The sequence below is a fragment of the Podarcis vaucheri genome (genome assembly GCF_965113315.1).
Source record: "Podarcis vaucheri genome assembly, chromosome: 5".
Classification (NCBI taxonomy): Eukaryota; Metazoa; Chordata; class Lepidosauria; order Squamata; family Lacertidae; genus Podarcis; species Podarcis vaucheri.
Genome location: NC_138763.1, coordinates 37,660,656 through 37,684,857, shown reverse-complemented (window position 1 = coordinate 37,684,857; position 24,202 = coordinate 37,660,656). Strand labels below are relative to the sequence as shown.

General features: G+C 36.6%; 1 protein-coding gene and 1 long non-coding RNA gene across 6 annotated transcripts in view; one reads left to right on the top strand and one right to left on the bottom strand.

Annotated features, from left to right (window-relative positions):
• The window catches only part of FARP2 (FERM, ARH/RhoGEF and pleckstrin domain protein 2), a 65,202-nt gene that overhangs the window by 23,180 nt on the left and 17,820 nt on the right, over positions 1-24,202 (bottom strand). For all 5 annotated transcript variants that reach the window (XR_014219512.1, XM_082221759.1, XM_082221756.1 and 2 more), the window contains exons 3-13: positions 22,495-22,599; positions 20,544-20,586; positions 19,216-19,294; positions 17,643-17,740; positions 16,753-16,867; positions 13,367-13,514; positions 12,590-12,685; positions 11,383-11,546; positions 11,148-11,216; positions 10,162-10,219; positions 8,601-8,853 (exon numbers count right to left, since the gene is read on the bottom strand). Coding sequence is in view for 4 of the 5 variants with exons in the window: in XM_082221759.1 (XP_082077885.1) it covers positions 8,601-8,853; positions 10,162-10,219; positions 11,148-11,216; positions 11,383-11,546; positions 12,590-12,685; positions 13,367-13,514; positions 16,753-16,867; positions 17,643-17,740; positions 19,216-19,294; positions 20,544-20,586; positions 22,495-22,599 (1,228 nt within the window). In the remaining variant the exon portion in view is untranslated. The remainder of the gene's footprint in view (positions 1-8,600; positions 8,854-10,161; positions 10,220-11,147; positions 11,217-11,382; positions 11,547-12,589; positions 12,686-13,366; positions 13,515-16,752; positions 16,868-17,642; positions 17,741-19,215; positions 19,295-20,543; positions 20,587-22,494; positions 22,600-24,202) is intronic.
• Positions 47-5,894, top strand: LOC309532067. Its single transcript, XR_014219577.1, has 2 exons — positions 47-1,287; positions 1,330-5,894. It is a non-coding gene; the product is annotated as an uncharacterized lncRNA (long non-coding RNA).

Genomic DNA, 24,202 nt, shown 5'->3' with positions numbered 1-24,202 from the left:
GAACGCCCTCCCACCAGATGACAAAGAGAAAAACAACTACCAGACTTTTAGAAGACATCTGAAGGCAGCCCTGTTTCGGGAAGCTTTTAATGTTTGATGTATTATAGTATTTTAATTTTTTTTGGAAGCCGCCCAGAGTGGCTGGGGAAGCCCAGCCAGATGGGTGGGGTATAAATAAATTATTATTATTATTATTATTATTATTATTATTATTAAGCTGTAGAGAAGATAATACATTGCACAACACCTTCAATTTAACAGCAGTTAAAGGGGGGGGGTGTCCTCAAGTGTCGTGTCTTTTGAAAATCTACATCCAACAAGCATTTCCTAATTTGAAAAATTAGAAGTCAAACTACTGCTAAGTAAACTGATTTTCTTGAAAGCAGGTGAGTTTCAGTAGTACCGCAGACAACTTACATTCTACATTTATTAATACATACATTAGTACAGGTCACAATAATGCATAAAAATCCATTTGTACTTCCACCCCCACCCCTCATTCTACAGCAATCAGATGTTAAACTCCTCAAACTCTTATTTTTTGTATATTAAAAGTATGACTTCTACAAAAGGTTTGTAGCCATCAGCCTTTCTGTTGGACACTGATGCATTGACAAGTTGTATAAACACATTACAAGTTACAGTACGCCGGGCTTTGATTTTAAAAAGACGCTATACACTTAGCTGATATTAGTATGCATGCAATAAAATGGCAGCAGACACTATGGATAAGATTTCATAATAGTTTCAGACCTGATCCTACTTATGTGAATGAATGAAGGCTAGAACCTTCAAAGAGTGCACAACTTAGCAAAAGTAGATTTGTGATTTATTCAAAACGACTTCTGAAAAGTCCCCAATGTGCTTACACTATGGCTCCATAAATGATGCACCCAGTCTACGTGCCTCTGAAAACTGAGGGTTGGGTAGCTGTCTATTGTATATATACAATATCTTCTTTCAAAAAGAAATGTGACAGCTTCTCAAAAAATACAACAGGCTAGCATTCCAATCCCACACACGGTTTAATACCATTAAAAAACCCCCAAAAATGGCAGATATGAAAAAGTGACTCCTGAATATCCGAAGAGTCTGATTTTTAGGACATGTTTCTTGCACTATTTTGAACAGAAATCTATTTTCTACAAGCTGTTCAACCTTTTGACATGAGTAATCAAAATAGGATCCTATAACCCCTCTAAAACTGAATACCCCATTGAAAAAGACTCATTGCCATTATTCCTCCTCTCCATGACCCTATTGTAAGAACAGAATTTACTACTTCAAGCTGTAAATAAACCTTGATGCCGTAGCCCCTTCCTATAAGAGGCTGAGGCCTTTAAAGAAAAGCAATTCATTCTTTGCCTCATGTCTTCCTTTTCTATGACTGCTACAGGTATAGACAAGTACAAAGGAAGGAATTCATGGTTGCACAGAGACAAAAGTAAATAGCATATCTGAGCATATCTGCAAGTGCCACACAGATACCAAGTAAGGAAACACCCAGATCTTGCTGTCTTTAGCAAAAAAGAAAAAAGAGGAATTGTAACATCTCCTGCTCTCACCCCTGAGCAGTATATGCTCATTGAAGTGCTTGCACACTAGAAAACTGAAATAGCATTTTTACCCATGCCTTGTGTTCTAAGATGCATATTTTACTTACCTGCAATGGTAGTTAAAGAACTGGTTCTGTGCATTCATATTTACAGAACCCAATTCTCTGTATGGTTCCATAGCACGATACCAAAAGCACACATAGATACTCTCAAAGAGGTTATTAACACTCCCAAATAGCATTTTAAAATGGAACTTAATATTATAATGAGACGGTAGGGTGTATTTCCTTTCCCAAAATATGATGAACCTCTTTTACATTCTGTGTCTGAAAATAAAAAGGGCCCTTGATAATACGATTGTCATTACAGTACAGTTGCATCCAGGGCATCAGATTTACTCCTAAGGATTAACCTTCTGAGGAATCATATTTCCAGGTAGTATAGTAAGCACTATTTAAATAAGAAGTTCTACCACTGTGTCAATATACTGTTTCCTACATCAGGATGCATTTTACTTAAATTTGAACTGTCAGAAAAATGATCCTCTTCAACTACCAAACTGGTAGCTATATTTGGCTTGGGAATCATGGATGGAAAACAATGCTAATTCAAACTGAGGGCCGGTGCCTCCGAATAGCCAGTGGTGGGGAACTTGTGGCCCTCCGGATGTTGTGGGAATAAAATTTCCATCAACCTTGGTCACTGACCATGATGGGAGCTCTAACTCCAACAATATCTGGAGGAAAGCAGGTGCCCCAACCCCTACAAGTAGGCATTACCCATATTATCAATTATTGTAATCTGCCCTCAGTGACACCAGCACAGAGGAAAAATTGACTGGCTATTTGAAGATATCAATATTGCTAGGAAAGAGGGAAATGTTAATACTGGTGTCAAAATTTCAGCCAACTGGGAATGTGCAGAGCTCACAACCGAGTGCCAACAGTGCTTGACTATCAAGTACTAAATAGCGGGACACAGGGCACTTGAATGTGTGTTGTAGGAACTTTCTGTCTGTAGAATAGTACTAAAGTGTTACAGCCTGCGTTGTAAAACAAAGAAATGAGAAAGATATGAAAATGTCAAAATGGATGAAGAAATACTTTTTTATAGCAAGTTTTGAGGATTTTTGATCCCAAATCCCAGGTGGTTTCTTTTATGTAAGGGGTCCAGCTGTATGTAGTTCACTGTGCAAATTAAAGCAATATTGTAAAACAAAAATGCTAATCAAGTATGGATAATGAAAGAGCAGCTTTAAACAAGAGAGGCCATAAAATATTTGGATACACAGAACTCCTTAATCTGCATAGGCTACTTAGATATTTCGTGGCCTGTCCCGTAAGTTAAATGTTGGTGAGCTTCACGGACTAATCTGCCTGAAACAAGCTAAGTAGATTTTTACTTGTGTTTGTAATTTATACTATAGATTATCATAGAATATGTAAGACTAAAGCAACAACTTATGATCATGGCCAGTTTGTTTTAAAGAAAGAACAGAGTAAAAATGGTTCAAGATAAATTCGCTGTTGTATTCCAGAATAAATCGTTGCATTATCAAGAGCTACTACACTTCTAAAGTAAGGCAGCCTTACAAAATAAAATAGTAAGCCTTTTTTAAAAACAAAACCGTTAATGAAAGGTAAAAGCAAATTTATCATTCATATCAAAGACTTCCTCATTTTATTGCATAAACAATTTCAAATTAGTACAAAATTGTAGATATATCATCAATAATTTCAACAGAAAACAAAAAGTATAAAACAAACATCTGGAGTATAAAAATGATCATGATCAAAAAGTTGTAGTAAGAATTTCCAGTCCAATAAATGTATTTTTTCCTGAATCTGTATCAATTGTACTAAGAAACGAATCATACTAAGGCACAAATCATTTGAAGCATAAAGCTTTACTATATGTATGTCTAGTATGTTCTGAACCTTTGCAGTCAGTTGCCAATACAGAGAGTCTGTATTTTTTATGTGCTCCACATACTAAAGCTATGACTTGGTCCTAAATATGCCAAACTGTTTCTTATGATCTCACTCATACCGATTTTAAGTACTGATGAACCATTGAAAATCAAATTCTTCATTAAGTGGACGAACCCCCTAAAATTTCACAAACAAGGAGTAAAATATCTAGCTGGAGCTGAAGTTAAGCATGAAGAGCTGCAAAAAACTCACAATATTAATTTATTTAGCATGTGCATACAAGTATATATATACTGCATTAATTGGGTGGGGGGTTTGAATATTAAAGATAAGTGACCATTGTAAGAATCAGTACTGAGACATTTGCAATGAAAGCCTAGCTATTGCATGTAATACCTGAAAGCTTAAGACTCGGCAAAATGACAATAATGGGAATGAATTACCAACAGATTTTTAATTAATGCTCTTCTAAAGGCTTAACACACACACACCATCCATAAGAATATATCTGATAGGAATTTCATTAGTCTTTTAAGGTTAGTAAACTGAATTTAAAAGTGAACCAGATTGCAAGTAAGCATGTCACTACTCAAGTCAAGTGGTAAATAATTATTAGAAAAAGAAATTGCTTTAATAGCAAATTATATACTTAATTCTACAATGGATACATTATAAATTATGTGTGGACACTTCTGCCAAAGCTTAACTGTATATGTTTGTCAAGCTACAGCATTCAACCATATTCCATCAATCAACTCATCCTTTATTTTTAATTGGGTCAAAATAAATATGTTTAAATGCAGAATGATTATAAACCTATAATAATGTCAGTAAAGAATGCTTTGAGTATATCTGATTAGAATCTGAAGTATTTAATACTACATACCCATGTACCATAAAGTGCAGTCAAATACTTTATCAGTGTACAATGGAGCAAACTCACTTGCATGGATGTTTCTGCAACTATGAAAAAAGCTACCTATTATGTACAGCTTTTTGATTTTCCCTAATGTATCTTAATGTCAGAGGAACATTCACTTTGTGAATTTGCTCCCCACCTGCCTGTTGACCCCGAGGCAATCAGCTGCTACTTGCTATAACCTGCAACACACATGCACATTTATTTTAAAACTGGAATTCTAGGCAAGTTTTTCTACCAACAACTAGGTTTGTACTAACAGAAGCGGGAAATGAGCAAAAAGTAAAAATAATAATAAAACTAGCAAAATTAACGATATCACAAGATATGACTAGGGTGAACAAAAATGTTCATCTTCTGTAGCATAGATGGTTTAATACTGGACAAAACAGACTTGAACTATGACAAGATTCTCAGAAGAAAGTAGAATACACTATGAGAACTAAGAAAGTGCAAGAGATCTCCCCATGGAGTATAATAAAAAGGGAAATCTTTCTACACACAAGCCCAAGGTCTTCCGTGAGGTCTGCAATCAAGAGGCAGAGCAAATCTCTGGTTCCTTACAACTTCTAGATCAGCCCTCCATTGTCTACATTCTGAATTCTTTAAAAAACCCCACCACACTACTGGAAACTAACCAGCTGATCCAACACCTTTCTTTTCTGCTATGCATATCAGTCCCAACTTCAATCAACATAACCTTGTCAGTCCATAACTTCACAGCTTGGAGATAAACAGAAGCTGAGTATGGTATTGTGAAATTTATTTTTAACTATATTTCACTAAGAATAAATAACAGGTTCAGACTTACCTAAAAAGTTTAAGAGTTCAGGAACAATCTCATATTGGGAATGAAGGCAATTTAATGTGTTTAAAACAGAAAAACTATGATGTTAAAAAATACTATTTTTAAAAAAAATGTTAGATGTTCATAGGGAAGTACCCTACAAGTACTTACAAAACAGAAGGGCATGGAATCCAAACAAATCCTGAATATTTTACTTAATTTCAAAACATGCAACATATTTAAGAACAACAGCTACTAGAAAAGCCTCTGTGGAAGTTAACAGACACATCTAGAAAATGCACCTGCATTTGACCAATCTTGCATTTAATTATGATGGTCTTGAATAAAATATGGGTGTTGTGCAATGCTCCAAACGGAAAGGAAAAGGTTGTTTGATTTTAGTAACTGAACTGACCTATTCAATAGGAAGCTTTAACAGGAAATTAGCTGTACTGTGCCAAGAGTTCAGAAGTGGATTGCCATAGATATGTTGTTTCTGAGAAGAAATACAATTACCTCTCATTACCATTTACTAACCGAAGTTATTTGTACAATCTCGGCATTTACCACCAGTCATTGATCACGACCAATATCTAATTTTAGAACTCCTAGCCTGTATTAGCAAAGGTGCATGTATTCTTAACTTTAAAATCTTACTTAAGGCAAAGTCCATTCTGAATTATGGTTGGCAAAAGGGGGGGGGGACCCTTTAATCTAGTAATATAACTTTATGTCATCACCGACATAGCTTTAGAATAAGCAAAGCAATACTTAAAATCAAAGTTAAATATAGAATATTTGCAGATATTCTCCACATACCCACATGAAGCACAACCTAGCCCTACAGAGTCCTGGTACTTCTCTGAAAAAGTAGAGGGGCAGAGATGTCTGATTTTTAAAAAAATCTGACATCTAAAGATTGCATCCCATGGTACAGTAAGCCAGCAACTTGTGCACATCCAGCTTTATGTGTTTGGCCAAAACAACAACAACACTTTTTTTTAAAATGGAAGGGATGTCCTGGGGGAAAGACTTTGGCAATCCCACCTGCATTTGAACTCAGTGCGTTTTGCCTTTATGTGATTTGGCTTCAGGCGCGATCCTTGGAACATAACCCCCGGGTTAAGTTGCAGGTTTACTATATGTATTATTTCATGTGCTACTACCACAACTAGTATAAATTCTTGCTGATTTAACAATTTCAGGCACATGGAGCATATCACTACAGGTATGATAAACTACTAGTGAAAGTGAATCTTGTATGTGGAACGACGCAGAACAAAAAGCAAACTAATTGGCAGCCCGAAGGCAATCGCTCCATTATGCTGAGCTCCACACTGATAAAATCAGTCTAATAAGAATTTGGTCAGGAGGATTATGAAAGTGGTTTTTTAAAGTATGATAGGAAATCCTCAGTGAAAACACAATTATCACAGAGTATACAAACCAGATGTGCCTGATTCTACACCACCTCCACCACAGAAAATCTGGTGAAGTTCATATATTGCACAATCTTCCCTTTCACACAGGCATAATTAGGAAATTATAATGGAAAGATACACAAGCCTATTTAATTAACTCAAGATATAATCCTTTCAGACACAGGCCTAACAGTATTTTAGTTTATTTCCTGTACAAGGTTTGCTTTCCTGCTTTGCAACTTAAATACATTCTTCAATGTCTATCAGGAGACCTGAGAGAACCAGGTTTGCCAACTCTCTTACCGCCAGAATATAGTCTTTCAATACCACTTGTATATTCATAGTCTAACAATAATAAGATCATTTCCTTGAAGTAGTACCATCTTCAAATAAAAGCTCAAGCAAACCTTTCATATTGATTCAGTTAAGTTACAGCAGGGGTGGGGAACCTGTGGTCCTCCAGATGATGTTCTACTCTATCTCCCATGGCCAATAGTCATGCATGATGTGATTTGTAGTCCAACAGCATATGGAGGACCACAGGTTCCCTATCCCTGTGTTATAGGCTTGTTTCTGCAGAGTAATGAGTTAAAATTCTAACAAAGCACCAACAAGGAATAACAAAATATGCCAATGGCCTTTCAAGACATTTACTGCTCATCAGCAGCGATGCTTTGTAGAGGGTTTGTTATTTGCAAAGTGTACCTAAGTTCAAAATACAGTGATGCAGTGGCCTTCACCACAGATGGTTTAAACAATTGCTGGGGGATAAAAAATGCATAGTACAATACATTGGAAAAATTATAATGGCTAGTCTACACCACTGACATCTACACTTCAAAGTAGCAACTAATTTATGATGGCTTGAGAAAAATTGGGATAAGGATTTTAAAAAAGGACATGAATTTGAAATCCAATCACTAGAATGAACCAGGTCAGAAGCAATCTACATTATCTTTTCGCTTTCAAAACCAGATTCCCGAAAGCATAAATTAACGTAATATCAACCAAAATATTAATGGCTTGTGTGTGTGTCTTCTGTTTTATCTTCCTGGGTGAGATTCTTAAGATTATTCTGAAAATCAAGAGTGAAATTCTCTCTAGTAGCCTCAGCAAAGGGGTTGTTGAAAAAGAGGTTTATGTCTAATGGTGCTGCAGTTTCTGAATCCCATGAGTCATCAGTGCTACTAGAGTCTTCTGTAGTGGTAGGTGGATAGCTCAGCTGTTCCAACTGGTCAATAATGTCAGTGAACTGAAAAGCTGAACTTGACTCAGAGCGAACTGAATATGCTGGAAAATTCACCATTGAACTAGCTTCAGAGTGATTAGCAGAGCTATAAGTGTGCAAAAATGGCATACCATTTAATGTCAAATTGTTGAGAGAACTACTTTCAGAACGGTTGTTAATTAGTGAACTAGTTTCAGAAGGACTCAGAAGACTTTGCATTCTGCTTGCCTGAGCTTTAACTTCAAACAATTCCGAGGTATCTGATGGCTGTTCATTCCCATTAAAATCACTCTCTCCTTCAAATTCAAACTCATGGTCCATGTTCATATCTACTGCTTCTATGGAGCACCTATCAGGACTTGACTGAGAAGACATCATATTTCTTTGCAGAATTTCTTTAGTTAAAGCAGGTGACTCTGAGAGACAATTAGTTAGATCTGACTCCTGCAAATCTAAACCATCATACAAATAGGAAAATGCTTCAGAACCTCCAGCAAAAAAGGACATTTCTGCTGGATCATCATCAATGAACTCTTCTGAAACCTGAAGCTGGGAGCTAACCAGTTTTACAAGTGAGGCACCCCTACCTTGAGGCAGATGCTGTTTAGCAGCAATGGCCATACCTGTGGTAAAGTCATCCACATAATTGTCATTTTTACAAGTAATCCTACCTTCTACTGCTACACCTAAACCACAGCTACTCTCAACATCAGTACAAGTGGGGGTGCAGTTTTCTGCAACATTACAAAGCCCAACACCTTGGAATGACTGGAGTACTGGTGATCCAGGCTGCTGTATCACTTTCTTCCCAGTTTCTTCTGATGTCCCACTATTTGCTTCTGCGGCCAAGCTCCTTGTATGGGATATTCTGGGCTCCAAAAATAAAGGCTTGCTCTCTGTGAAAGTGGGCAAGCTGGCAATGTTTGTGGCTAACGCATTATCCGAATGAAAGGAGGCATATGTACATGCATTAGGCCCAGAGGTTCTTAATCCATCTGTAAATGAGGCACTCTGAGGAGAAAAACAAGAGAGGAAGCGATTAGACAATCTGTTTTAGGATATATCTAACCATGTCCACTTGAATTGACAGATAAACATGTTTATAAGTTCATGAATTTTACCAAGATGACTTGGCTGTGAAGACTGTGGGACTCATCCTTGCCCGTTTTCAGTGTGAGAGACACTACCACATGACAAAGGTGGGTGAATCAGTGCCCTCTGCTCTATCTATGGCATTTTAAATCTGGCTCAAGTGTTCAGTCATCCATGATTTGTATTAATTTTAGAAAAAAGCATATTGTGCCAACTTTTTAAAGGTAACCATTTCATTGAGTCTTGAGCTTTGAAAGCCTATTTCTTCAGATATGGTGGAAGGATACATGCAGTATGTGACTATTAGACATAGGCAGATTGTATTGATCACTCACTGGTTTCTCTAGATTTTTCATGTCTGTTTTGCATTCATTCCTTTATTCTTTTATGTAGAAGTGGCCCTGATTGGTCTTTATAAAATGGCAGAGGGAATTACTGTGAGGTGATGTATCTTTATTATATTAAATTGAGGATGAATGAACTCTTCATAGTATGACTAATGATGTTTTCCAGATATAATGTTCCGAGTAGATGAATGGAGAAAACTGGCCCTGGGTTTCTTATAGATAACTCTTCCTCCTAAGGTCTACATGAGAGCACTATGTTGGTTTAGAATTCTGGATTTGGGACCAGAGAAAGTTGATTCATTATATGACTGTGTTAACTGTAACAGTAATTATGCATGAAATCTTGACACTCTGAAATGGCATCTATAGAAAAGTTTTTGTTATTGCAACAGTAAGGAGATTTATTTTCTATATACTGGTAAATCATATTGATAATGAACTACAGCTCCTGGCTGATAAAGATATATGAATTATTTAGGACCAAATATTGATCTGGATCCAAAGAACTACACTGTTCCATGTGCCCAAAATAAGATTCACCCACCCATATATATTCCATGTAGCAAATTTCCTTTGCAAGTAGGTTTTATATGCAGTTTGCAATATGGCACAGAGCTCTGCCATTCAAAAGAAAAAAGCTAAAAATTCCCCTGGCAAACACTCAGAAAAAATTGTTTTCCTGTACAAGCTGAAAAACTCTGAAGTTGATTCAACAGTACACACATATTTAACATTACTACCAGAATTGGACACGGCTGAACAAAGCAATGATTGAAAATATATATAATTTTAAATGCAGACGTCATTCATGCTTTAGAATGAAAAGGCTGAGTTTCATAATCTTTCTGATAATTCAAAACAGGTTAATATCAAGACTAACCTGTTTGGGTGTATCAGCATGCAAGGTGTGAGCAGACATTCTAGTTTTACTATGCCTCCTGTAAAGAAAGAATATGCTGTGATACCCTGATCACTTCATTAGCTATATACAGAAAGCAAACAGGGGGCCTTCAGTAAGAAGCTACTCCTGAAGCATAACCTACTTCATAAGGCTGCTAGGGGTGATAAAAATTAATAGTAATAAATCAACGAGCCTCAGAATTTTGTCATTCATGGATAATTGTATCTGTTAGACACAGTGACTGCAAATTATAACTTTAACTAGAGAAAGAGGAAAGCTGCAAAAATGTATTTCCATATTCTGCAAATTTCAACACAAATATCTAAAATACAAATCCAGGATAGGACACATTTTTAACATTCAAAAAAATGCTTAAAATGTTTGTTCATGTGGTCCAGATGCTCAAGATCTGGTACACCTCTCCAAACTCTCAATAGCCATTTTTGGGGTGTGCAGGGGGCTGCAGCATGGAAGAAGAATGACCAGAAATCACCTCCCTCCCTGTTCTGCTGACAGATGCTTTTTGTCAGCAGAAGGGAAGTTCTGGATACCATACGGTAAGTATAACAATGAACAAATGCAAGATGGTTTACAACACTGGAACAAAAAAAGACTACATGTCTCCAGTTGGCACTATGTGAAGGAAAGTTAAATTTAAGCCAACATATATTCATGCCATTCAATCAAATCACTTTTCTGAATTTGAAACATGTTAAATGGTTTGTCAATTACAGCTCCTTCCTACTCAACATAATTCCCAATGTCAAGTATCTAAGCATTTTAATTAATTAAATTTGGAATATAAAAATGTCAAATTCTGAAGCTAACAAAACTCCAGAAAACAATAATACTTTAACAGTTTACAATCTCTAGGAAAAAAGGACTTTCATTATTGTAGACTAGACTAAGGAAGATACAAAATAAGAACATTAAAGACTCTTTGCTTATATAAAAGAGCTTGTTACCTTTCATATGGGATTTTTTTCAACCCACTTTCTTTAACATAATCCACCAATTGTTTCTGTGTACGCCCACTGTGAAGAAATAAATGTGAATGTTACAAAAAAATCTCCAGGAAAAGTACATAAAATTCTGGGCTTCTTGTACTCAAGAAATAAAGATTTAATTTAAAAGGAATTACTTCCAAAGTTTTTCTTGGTTCCATTTTCTTGGATCAAAATGAACTGGGTTATATCATACCTGTATCTGAAAGATGACCCTCTGCTGAAAAAGACTGGTTTTGACTTTGGTTTTGGCTGATCAAACAGCCTGAAGAAAGTGTGATATTCAACACATATTTTCCAGAAGTTCTTGCACTCATCTCTACTTCCCAAAAGAAACTCCAGAGTGTCTTGATATGGACCCTAGAAATGAAACACAATGGGACTTTATCATGCTACCTCTACTCATTTAAGGTTACAATGAGAAAATATTTAATAAAACTTTATTCAACAAAAATAGATGATAGAAGTGAAGAGAAAAACAAAAAATAACAACAAATAATATATATTCAAGACAAGGAGCTTTTGATAATAAAGTCAAAAGAAAAAGAAAAAATCAGGAGTGAATATAATGGATTCAATTATAAAATTGTAAATGGGGTAGAAAAACACCACTTACATTGTACAATGAAGGAAACGGGAATAAAGAAAAAGGTCTTGCCTGTCTATAGAAGCCACCCAATAAAATCTTATTTCAAAGGGATTTGCAACCCATGTGACTGGGATGTCAATAATAATAGTAATTCCTATACCCGCTGGTCTCAGGGAAGTTCACAGGATAATGTCACAATATAAAAACACAGAATACATAATCAAAATAAAAACAAGAACAACCCAATAACCTCCCTCCATAAATAACCTCCAGAGGTGAAATCAGAAGGATCAACATCACTCTCAATGGCTTAAATATCCCATCATTTTTTTTTGAGATGGCAATGAACGTTAACTTTCTTGAACCAGTTATCTAGGGTACATCATGAAGCATCTTTCCAGCCCTGTGTAATAACTAATCAAGTGGCTACAAATTATACAATTAACTGTTTACATATAAGATCCTGATCACCTTTCTCAAAAATAGGCAAAATACATAGTCTAGGGTCCAGGGGCATATTTTTTAATATCATGGTTCAATGTAGGTCTCGAGAACATGCTCTAGACCAGTGGTTCGCAACTTTTACAAGTGTGAGGACCCCTTTTAAACTCCCCCCCCCCCGCAGATGCCCACATGGGCTCCTTTGAAAGACAAGTCAGAATTCAGACTTTAATGAAATACGGGTTTTACTAACATGCTTTTATCATAGTGCTATTACCTATGAAGCTTGTATTCAGGCATTAACAGTACTGAATACTGCATAATTAAGTCATGCTTGAAACTGTAGAAAAGACATTATAATGGAAGTACTTACATGAACTTCTGGATGAAGCTTGATAAGGAATCGTTTTCTTTTGAAGCTTATTTTTCGGACTTTGGACCAGTTGAAAGTATTGATTTTTGTATTACCCTGTGTTCAATTCAATATAAAATAACTAAGGTATATTATACACAGGATTTAAACAGAACATAAGTTATAGACTTATACTGTCAAACCTTTTTTCTATCTAAATCATATCGTCTGGATCAGATAACTGATAATTTAAAACAACAAGACTGTTAAAAGAACCTCTAGTTCTGAAAGCAGCCCTCCCTGACCTTGCTACTCTGGCCTTTGACATTTGAGATATGTCTTTTCAGGATCCACACTATTCCTGTGATTGCAACCTGTTTTAACTGTTTTTAATTCTGAAAATTAAATTGTTGTAACCCGCCCTAGGACCTGCTGGTGAAAGGTGGGTAACAGATTTATTACAGCTACTACTACATTTGGACTACAACTCCCATCAGCCCAAGCCAGCATAATGAAGGCAATATTACAAACACTCCCATTAGTCTCAAAGAAGAAGCTGCTGCAATGGTGCCCTACTAATCCCATCTGGGTTTAATAGAGTGCTGCTGCCACAAAGGCATTTGCAAACATCACATTGTCTGTTGGGACTGCAAAGACTGTCATAGCAAGGATGTAGCCATTCGTTCAGAATCAATTGCTACATGCTCTAAAGCAGGCATATGGGTCTATCCTCTGGGTTTAAAGTCTTCTGTCTGCATAACTACAAAAAGTTTCTCATGTTAAATATTGCTTTCCTACCTGGAATACCAGTACGCCCATGTTTGATACAGCCAAATTAATTTTTGTTCCCTCACGGTCAGATGCCAGATGAAATCTCATGCCATACATCTCCAACTTCCGAGCTATTTCAAGCACCTGGAAATCTGATTCAGCTGGAGTTTGGCCCCTGTGTTACCAAAATTGAAAATATTATTAATTACTTATAACACTATCCAAAGCTATGAAACAGGAAAAAAGACTCTAATATAGTTCAACAAGTTTAGTGAGATCATATCCATATTAGTAAGCAGTCACTAAGCTTCAGAGTTATTCAGGTTTACTGTGCCAGACCAAAAGAGAAAAACCAACTAGCATAAAAATATGTTACAAATGGAAGAACACATGGCAATCTAGTTGAAGTCATAATCAAACTCAGAGACATTTAATTATTCTTTAAGACAAGTGTATCCTTAATATGCCCTGTATTTCATAATTTTAAATGCAAAATGCTACATATTCCATAATTTTGTAAAAGATATGCCAACATCTAATCTCTCTTTGTTTGAAAACATGAGAGCAAGTCAGTAAGCAGGCAAGCCCAATTGGACCAAACAGCTTTGCAACGTTCAAGACAGATGCACTACAATAGCATCTGTCTTTTTGTATATAGACAACTGGCTCCTGGTGGTTCTCACACCCGCCCATTATCTGCAGTTGATAGGTGTCAATCCTTAACAGTTGAGCTTAAGTCTGCCTTCTGAATGAGAATGATTGTATTATCCTAGTACAAGGGCAGATCCCCATTATGAATTTAAAGAATATCTAACACACATTCAAAGCGCATGATTTCATCCAAAAAATTCTGGGAACTGTAGTTTCCCCCTCACATAGCTACAATTCCCAGCACCTTTAGCAAACTTTGATTCCCAGGATTCTTTGGGGGACATGATATGCTTTAAATGTGCACTGATTGTGTTTTAAATGTATAGTGTGGATGTGCCACAGTTGTGTGCAAGTGGTGTTAGGATCCTCTGCAACATGCTAGGTCAATTCACTAACATCTTGGGTAGTAGCAGTCCTGAAAATGCAAACAGTCCCCCCAAGCTGTGGTTCCTCTGCCTGTTTGGGGATCAACAGTCATGGCTATTACAAATTGCTTGTTGCCTTCTACTCCTCGTATCTCCTCCATCACACAAAAGTGGAGAAGGGGGCATGTAAGCCACAGGCTCATGCACACAGATTATAGAGATATTTATTACAGATTAAAATGATCAACATTTCTATGCTATTCCAGTGACCAGAATAATTCCCTGAATAAATGTTTGCCTAAAAAAACTGATCAATGTTCTTAAATAACCTTTTCCACGTACAGAAGATACTTTATTTCTGAAGTGAGAAAAACTGGTAATTATGCCAAGTGATTTACCCTATGCAAGCAAATGTTTACAAGGGTAAAGCACAGTGAGTAATTATCTTCAGATGTTTTCAGTCGACTAAGCCTCACAGACTGGCCTGAAAACAATCTGGTCTAATTTTGTTATCTGCTAAGCAGATCAATCCGCTTAGCCATCCTACAACCAGTGAACAGCCAATTTACAGAGTTTTCTCAACAATAAATATATTCCTGCAGTTGTTTCTAGGATTTTTTGTTTTTTTAAAAAAAAGTTCTGACCTTGTATGGACAATAAATATTTCAACGTTATTGCAATATTCACCAATAAATTAGGGTCAAACTGACATAAATGTGGTAAGATACTGCACAGTACTTTGAAAAGGGCATTAGGCATTGTTAATTGGCCAATTCTGCTGCTTGAATAACTTTACATTAATTTGTAAACTGCATAAGTGTACAAAGTATAATTACTACATTGGCATTCATAAGGCCCAAGCAAGATTGAAAAACATAGTTCCAATCATATACTTGCCAATGGCAGGTGAAATAGTGATGGAGTAGAGAACACTTTTAGAGAATTGGTAGAAGGGAGGGGTAGTTAACCCCTCACATGTACACTAATTATATGTTGCAAATGCTGTCTCACTGGGTTACTTTCCCCTTAGTTAGGACTCATTTATGGTTTTGAAACCTAGCCTTGTGGGGGATTTAATATCCAGTTTGTAGGAAAGAATCAACACACAGAGAACGCCACACACCTCTGATTGCTCAACCTTTGCATTAGCACTATAAGAGGAACATGAAGTTGGAAGTCTCCTGTTTACACAGAGAATTTTGCTGTGCTGTGTCCACAATAAAATATAGTTTATGTTAAGTACAGAGAACAAAATACATTAAATTGCACTGATAATTGGATTAGGGCTTGTTTTCAATGACCATTATGATAATGTGGCAGCCTCATACCCATTGTTTGGGAATTCTAAGAAACAAAAAAATCAGTGCAGTTTTGAAACATGTGTTTAAAATCAGTGCTATTTTGAAAGGTTTATTCCACCATCGTGATTCAAAATGATATCCTATTAAAGGAGAAAACATTGAGGAAAACATTATGTTTAAACCCCATGAAATCGGTTCTTCTTAAATTTCATTTCTATTCAAGAAAGCTTCAAATACCATTGTAAGAATAAAAGAGCAGATTAAATGATTATGTGGTCAGTTTCAGAGTCACACACCTAATAGACTATACTGTACAATAAGGAAGAGTATTAAATAAATGTAACGATTCTATCCTTCTAAGTCATTCTCTGAGTAGACCCACTGAAAATCAATGGACCAACACCAAACTCCTACTTTGAGGGAAAGCTGCCCAGCTTATAGTCTTAATTTACAACTTCTGCTGCAAACCTACTCAGTGGAGTGAGATATATTTCACCTTTGGGACAAGACTCCACCCTGGAAAGTCTACCTGCCAATCAAGCATATACTGTACTGATTTGCTAGCACTTCCCCTTTCTGTTTCTGTACTCAAAAGCCCCATGGAGTATGTATTGGACAACCTCGCATTTACATTACTTTTTAAAAATAGAACTTAGAAACAAGGTTTTCAAAAGAAAAGTGAGGCAAAGACTTCTGTCTTTTCCTTGATTTTGTCACTGTCTAAGCAATCAAAAGAAAGAATTTAAGATGTTTGTTGCACTGAGCATGAACATGGTCAGAAATGTGGAACCTCTAAAAGCAACATTTTTAAAGATTTGTAGTCCTGACATTTGTCAATGGATTCTTCTCAAATTTGGGCATATTATACCACTCTGCAAGTAAATTATAAGAGTCAAATTTCATGCCACAGACAAATTTTCTTGCTTTTAGGACCAACAGGTCACCTAGCCAAATTCTCCTTCTAGAATTACTACGAAGGTATAGGTGAAATAACTTATGGTTAATGAGAGATATAGACAAGCTTATTTTGTTATCAATAACAGCAACAAATAGTGCTATGTTGAATACCAGAAATTAAACATTCATTTACACTTACATGTGCTTCCTGTGAAATTCAAGTATTTTTCCTTGCAGTCTTTCTTGGTTTGGAAAGTACCGGTTGTTTTTAAGATGCTCTCGGTCCCCAGATTCATCAAAATCTCCTAACTCAGCTGTGATAGAAGAGAAAAATATATTTGAAAGAAAATATTGCTTCACTATTGCAATTGTTCCATAAAGTTAGCAAATGGATCCTTGAAGGTATCTTCTTCTTACAATAACCATTGGTTCTCAATAGTATATATGGGATGCAGATGACGAGATTTGGTATCCCTTTATAAAGTTTTCAAATGATCACCCTGATGACTGGCACCCACCAGATTAACAAAATGGACTTTGGTAAGACCTAATAGACGGATCTGTTTCATGAGGGGAGGGGTGTCGGGAAAAGGGAAAATTCAATGTTCCTGTGCTATCAGAATCAACATATGTGTGAGTAAAGTTCCCAAGCAGGTTCAACATAGGCACATTTAACTTTTTTAAAAAACTAAACTTCTAAAAGCAAGCTGATAAGACAGAAAAGGGGAACATTATTCAGAATGTATGAAGGCTTACTGAAAGCATGATAACAAATATTGAAACAGAATGTATGCCTCCTATATTTCCCCCCTCTTTGTAAATGGTATTTATATCAGATTCAAAAGAGCCCAAGAAAGTCCAAGTAGATGCTTGCATGGTTAATGAGCAACACAAGTGCAAATCAATTATGTTAATCAAAAATAGCTTCTGGGAGCAACTATAACAGAAGCAGGAAACTAACCAGGGAAGCTGTTGTAACTGCTGGATGACAAAGAAGCAAAATAATTACTGATGGAAGGAAACTGTAGAGAAGTTGAATGGATTCTTTGCATCTGTGTGCTCAATATATAAGTGACATTAGATACTAACACTGCAGAAGGTGAGAGATGAGGAGTGCTGCTGTATTGTCATTGCAGGTAAGGCGTTCCTCAGCTAGATCTCTCTTGATTTGCAATGCAAATAGATACCTAAAGGGAGGGAAATCAATAGTATCATATTTTGTCCATTTTACTAGTTGTTTAGCAGCAGGAAATGAAAAATGGCCCATGCAGGAGTACTACAGGCCAGTTAGTAGCTGCATATATGCACAATGCTGACATTGAAGACAATGTCTGAGTGATAACTAAGCGTAGTAATATAGCATTGTCTCCTCCCCCCTCATACCACCAACCTTAGTGACAGCCATTTACTACTACCACATCAGATCACCAGCTGTTGCTAGCCAAGATATATGCTGTCACCAAGCAACATACAACTGCACTACCTCTAAGACTGGCAGGCTTTGTATCAAATGTGGCTAAGACTTGTTCAAATGTGAGGTTCAGCTATAGCTCTTGCTACTGTCACAACCCTCTCTACCTACTAGCTTCCCTGTGACTGACTCATGTCCTGAAGAACCCCCCCCCCCCAAAAAAAGCTTTCTAGTTAAGCAACATATTTAAGTTTTTCAAAGTCTATTTTAATAATTTTGTAATGCTATTACGGTATTTCTTCAGGTACAAACCTCCACAGAGCATGATACAACATGCATCCTCACCCATTTCCTATGACTTAGGAGAAACTATGAAATAGATACTTTTTCAAATATAGCAACATATCCAGTATACCCTGCAGCCATCGACGGCAGTCATTTAGGAAAGGAGGAGTGCAAACAACAGAAAACGGCAGCAAGTAGTTTTAGCAGAAACTCAAAAATCACAGCTGAATAGAAAAACTGACAAGCACAGAATCACTGATGGAAAGGTATGTAGGTGGGCTGAAGTAGACAATATAGGAAACACAAATGGCAGAAAAACAGGTATGAAAGGGCTGGAGTTGAGTAGATCTGCAAGAGGAAGACTTCAATGAGACTCATTAAGAACAAAGGAGACACCATTCATATGTACTTTCAACTCAAAGCATGTACACAAGAGAACACAACCAGATGGCACAGCAGTTGGGAACAGAATGAGAAATATCAGATAAACAATCCTGAAATTCATAACACCCAAAGGCAACTAACAGAAATATGACTTGCTACCCTGAAGAACCAGTCCCATAATTTGTAAACTACCATAGCAGTGTAATCTTATAAATGTTTATTCAGAAGTAGTCCTGTTGTGTTTAATGGGCTTTCCTCCCGTGTAAATATGCACAGGTCAGGATAACAGCCTAAAACCACTGCACCAAGCAGCCAAACAAGTTCTTTATCTCTTGAGACAATTTTTAAACATGGACATTTTGAACACATCCTTGGCAAGTATATCCTCTTTGCACACAGCTGAAGCAGCATCACTGCCACTTGATTAGAATCAGGTAAAACTTGCTGTCATTCAAGGCTATACACACATACCAACTCTGACAGTGAATTCACAGGTCTTTTGAGTTTAAAGATAATTCATTAATCCTTCTTTCCTATTTCCATTGTAAATTATTGTGGAATTAATAGTGCCACATTGTTTACCTGGTGTACTCCTCTTGCAGCTGACCAGGGTCAGGAGGAAAGAACTTTACTGCTAGACGAAGCAATGCATTCTTTGGTCCTAAAATAAAACCAATGCATGCTATTAACTTTTACCTTTGTAGTTGAAACATTGAATTTGAATACCAATTGCCAACTCTCAAAAGTGAAGTAATAGGAATTAGGCATTTATTGAATGGATCACGAACATTTCAACTTAAATACAGTAACAGAACCAACCAACATAATTCTGAAACATGGTTGTAATATGCACCCTAAGCAAGTGATCTGAAATACAGGAGAGGAACCTATACTAGCTAAAGTGCCAGTGGTAGGTAGCTGTTGAAAACTACTAAATGGTGGAAGGAAAGGGGTTAAAGGGATTATGGCAAAACTGGGAGCAAAAATAATACAAGAACATCAAAGAACAGTAAAATGGGCTGAATGAATGTGGGAAGTTGGCATAATCAAAAACTGAAATAGGACCTCATGAAGCTCCTAAAGTGATCCAAATTCTAAGGAAATTGCAGCCAGAAAACAAATGTTGATCTGTGGAACAGTGGAACAGGTGCATTCTCTGCTAATTAAAGCATTTTAAAATGTTTTGTTTACTTTTGTTGTATTTTTATTTTTGATACAAGTCATTTTATTATTCAAACAGAAAAGCAGGATAAAACTAATTAACAAAACCTTCTAAAAACAAAGCATTTGAATTGCTGAATGAGCCAGTGGGAATGTAATTTTGTAAAGTTGCTTTAAAAAAACTTCATTTTTTGTGTTTTCCATATGAATGTTCTCCAATTCCATTGATTAAGTGAACCTGTGTGTCATGCAAAACAGATTATCTTCATTTGCTTCAAATCTCTACAACGGTCTTCCCCAACATAGTGTCCTTCATGTGTCTTGGACTAAAATTCCTATCATCTTCACCATTGACCATGATAGCTGGGAATGATGAGAGCTGTAGCCCAAAATGTCTGGAGGGTACCAGGATGCGGAAAGTCAGGCAATCAAATTCCGGCTTAATAAAGTAGCATAGGCATGAGCTGCATGCACCTTACCACAGTTAAAAGTATGCTCCGAAATCCTGGCTTATTGGGAGACATGAACCATAGTTCTCAGTTCAGACTTAACAGGAAGCTACAGTTAACTCTGGCTTACTGGATGGTTTCACTGCTTGCACAAAGAGGCAGCAAAGGGGCTGCATGTGGGTGCACACAGCTCATAGATATTCTGCCTTAATCTTCCGAATGTGGCCATGTTAAGAATAGCACCAAAAAGTTGCTAGAATTCTAGAAAGAAACACTAATAGAAATAGTATATATACTTACTTCGTATTTGTTTAATTATAGGCTTCATAGGCTCAAGCCAAATCTGAACAAGGAAAAAAGGGCTTAGGTGAATAATTAAGCAAACACTGCAGCAGTAAATAAAACCACACAGCTAAAATAATTCTAGCACCTGTAAACCAATACTTCCCTACACCCCCATTTCAGTTAAACAAATGTTTTAGCTAAAGGAATAAACCTCAAAATGTCTATACATAGACAGTGAAAAATATAGTGGAAAAGGTAGCAGAAGGAAAAGCATTTCCTGAAGCGAATGAAAGAAAAGCACTGAGTTCTAGTTATGGCAGAGCACCTTTTGGAAGAATCACAGGAAAATTCATTTACACTAATGCTTGTGCAACAGAGTCCCTTGCCCAAGAAACTTATGGCAACTCTTTCTGGAGGTTTCAGTGAGGAGACTGAATGAAATCTGCCCAAAATAATAAAGCTAGAGGGCAAAGATTAGAATGAATGACTTGAAATTCCTTTCAACTATATGAATGCATTTATTCATGCAAACTTCAAAAATAACATCAAAGATATATTTTTTATCCACTGAGGAAAAAACAGTTTTTTGCAAAAGGTCTAGATAGAACTCAACAACTAAATATGCAAATTCTACCATCAAATGAAGTACATCAGGCAAGTGTTGTTTGAGTACATTGAATGTCTAGATCAATTCAATCAGGGTTCAGGCCTGGTTTCATGATTGAATCAGTCTTTGTCACCCTCAAAAGAGGGACAGCGAAAATGCAACCCTGTTACGATTACTTGATCTCTCAGTGGTTTTTGACCCCACTGACCATATCTTCCTACATCAACTGTTCAGGATCAGTATAGGAGGCAATGTATTACAGCAGCACTGTTCCTACCTGTGTGGGTGAGTTCAGACTGTAACAGTGGGACAACACTGTTCTATGGCCTCCTGCACTTGTGTTATGTGATTCTGCAAGGCACAATTTGGTTCCCAGTGCTATTTAACATCTACATCTACTACTACTCCTTAACATCATGATTAGGGAAGGATGTGCAAGTCCTGGACCTATGCCTGAATGCAGTGGTGGACTGGATAAGGGCCAACAAACTGAGTTTGAAACCTGGTAAGAAAGAGGCTCTGTGGGTAGGTTCTTACCTCCTAAAGATACTGCACTCCCTCTGAACAATCAGGTATGTAGTTTAGACCTTTGTCATTAGAGGTCCAAGTGAACTCTGTGGCTAGCAGTGCCTTTCACCAGTTATGGCAGTATATGGATCAGGATAGCCAATGTAGTCCATGCAACTTCACCGACACACAACACGTGCAATGGTGCACTCCAGCACATGTCTAGTTGACTTCACATGAAGCCTTATGCCATTTGTGTCATAGGTATTGTCAGGCCTGTTTCATTGCTCAAGGTTATATTACTTGATCCCAGTCATGGACTTCCTAAACAGCTTTGTTTGATCTACGTTTTACTTTTATCCTTTGTAGCACAACATCTTGATTCTATGTCAAAAGATACAATACAAATGCTACTCAGTAGAAATGAGATTCCAATTTATACAGCACGCCATTTCAACTCTAAAAATGCTAATCAAGTGGTTTGGTGTCTTTTCTTGAAACACCGTTCTTTTTGAATCATAGCAAAAACTATTAAAATTCATTGAAAAGGAACTAAACACTCAAATTAAGAGAGCTCCATAATAAGCAAAGTAGGTAGTGCTTGTTTTAAAAATGGAAGGACCAAAAAAGAGCATTCAAGAAAACTGTGTAGGTTATTATTTGAAAAAACTGCAGCTGCATCACTATGGTGCAGCTTTGCTTACCTGTAATATAAGCCCCTTTCTCCTACATTAAAGGAATTTTTGTGCATATTTAACCAGAGTAGAACTACCAAATGTCTTCCTTTAAAAACAAAGCTGAAAACACATCTATTTAAAGATGTTTATATTCAGATAAAAACATATTACATACCCAATATGACTGCATGTTCTGGAATTCAATTCCAAAGTAGTCTGATTCAACCAAATTCAACCGATTAAATACTTCTGTCAGCAGTTTCTGGCCATAACATTTTGACTGGAAAAAAATAAAGTGAAAATGTAAAGTTGAGTTTACTTGAAAAGTAATGGCTAAAGTTGGTTTCAAAGCTTAACCTGGAAACAAAAAGATAAAAATAGTTCATGCCAATTTAATGCTACGTCTGCACATATATCAACACAATGCATTAGAATTCTTCTTTCTTTGCCACTTCCATGTGGCCTGCATTCAAAAAAATGAGCCACAACTGTTAAAATTTTCATGCCATATAAAAATACACAGCCTATTAATAGATACACTGTTCTGTAAAGTCTTAAAGGCAAGCTGAGAAACATTACATGAACAAAAATGAATACATATCAAAAAGACTGGGCAATATCCAATTAGTCAAAGTCAGAATAAATGAGTGTGGATCTCACTCATTATCCAGTTCCAGGGGAACCTATAACAAGAAGAGGTTTCTCACCTCAGACTGTTTTAAAGTTTTTAGATCATCTTGGAGAAAATATATACTAGATTCTGACTATATACAGAAGAAAGATCTCTCTTAAGTCAATATCTTAAGACCTTGGTTCTATCAGCCACCTTCAATCCAATGCCTCTTTGAATTCAATGCTTTGTTTTGAAACAAGCTAAAAGTCAGTCAAAGACTGTGCTCCCTTGTGGAGATGTTTCTGAGTGCTATAGAGAAGCGGTTCCTTTCAAAATTTCAATGGCTGTTAGCTGGAGTGAAAAACGTGTACAGCTCAGTTAAACTAAGGAACATGGGAATATTTTTGTAACTTTCTCTCTTAAAGATAGATACTTTTTCAGGGGTGAGTCTGAGATAATCGCCCAATTATATATTAGAAACTCATTAAATCCAATACGAAATTTTAAAGCCATCACTTGATTAAAACTGATTCCATGATCCTCTAGCACAGGCATGTCCAACAGGTAGATCGCAATCTACTGGTAGATTGTGGGGTGCTCCTGGTAGATCTCTGGTCCCTCAGGGATCTCCTCCCCCCCCCCAAATAAATAATAAAAAAGAATTTAAAAAGCTCAACCACTCTGGCTTCCTAAGAAAAGCTGAACAACTTTGCCTTTCCAAAAAAAGCTCAGCAACTTTTGCTTCCTAGCAAAAAAGTGGACCATCAGATTAAGGTCCACTATTTGACTGCAGATTCAGGACCCTCAGCTGTGTGTTTTATATAATCAACTTTTTATTATGTTCTATGTATATCGCAATGCTCATTCAGTTTCATTCATTCATATATTCAGTTCCATTCATTAATTTGCTCCCTAAAAAAAAAAAAAGCTCAACAACATTGATCCATCAAACGACAATGGGTAGCTCACTGCCAGATTTTTATACTGTGAGTAGATCGCAGTCTATTGGGAGTTGGACGTCTCTGCTCTAGCACACGTAATAACCTTGCTTGAACACAACACTAAGCTATGGTTTACCTGTGTGAGCTGGTCAAATCTCAGGATTCCATAATCCCCATGTTCTACTCTTCCAGCATAGCCACAAAATCATCAGATTATTTTGCTTCAGTTTTCACTTAACCAGTTTAACATGTTGTACAAATGTTAAACCATGGTTAATCTTAATTGAAACGAAGCATCTTCAGAAATTATTGTTTGAAGTTTGTTTGGT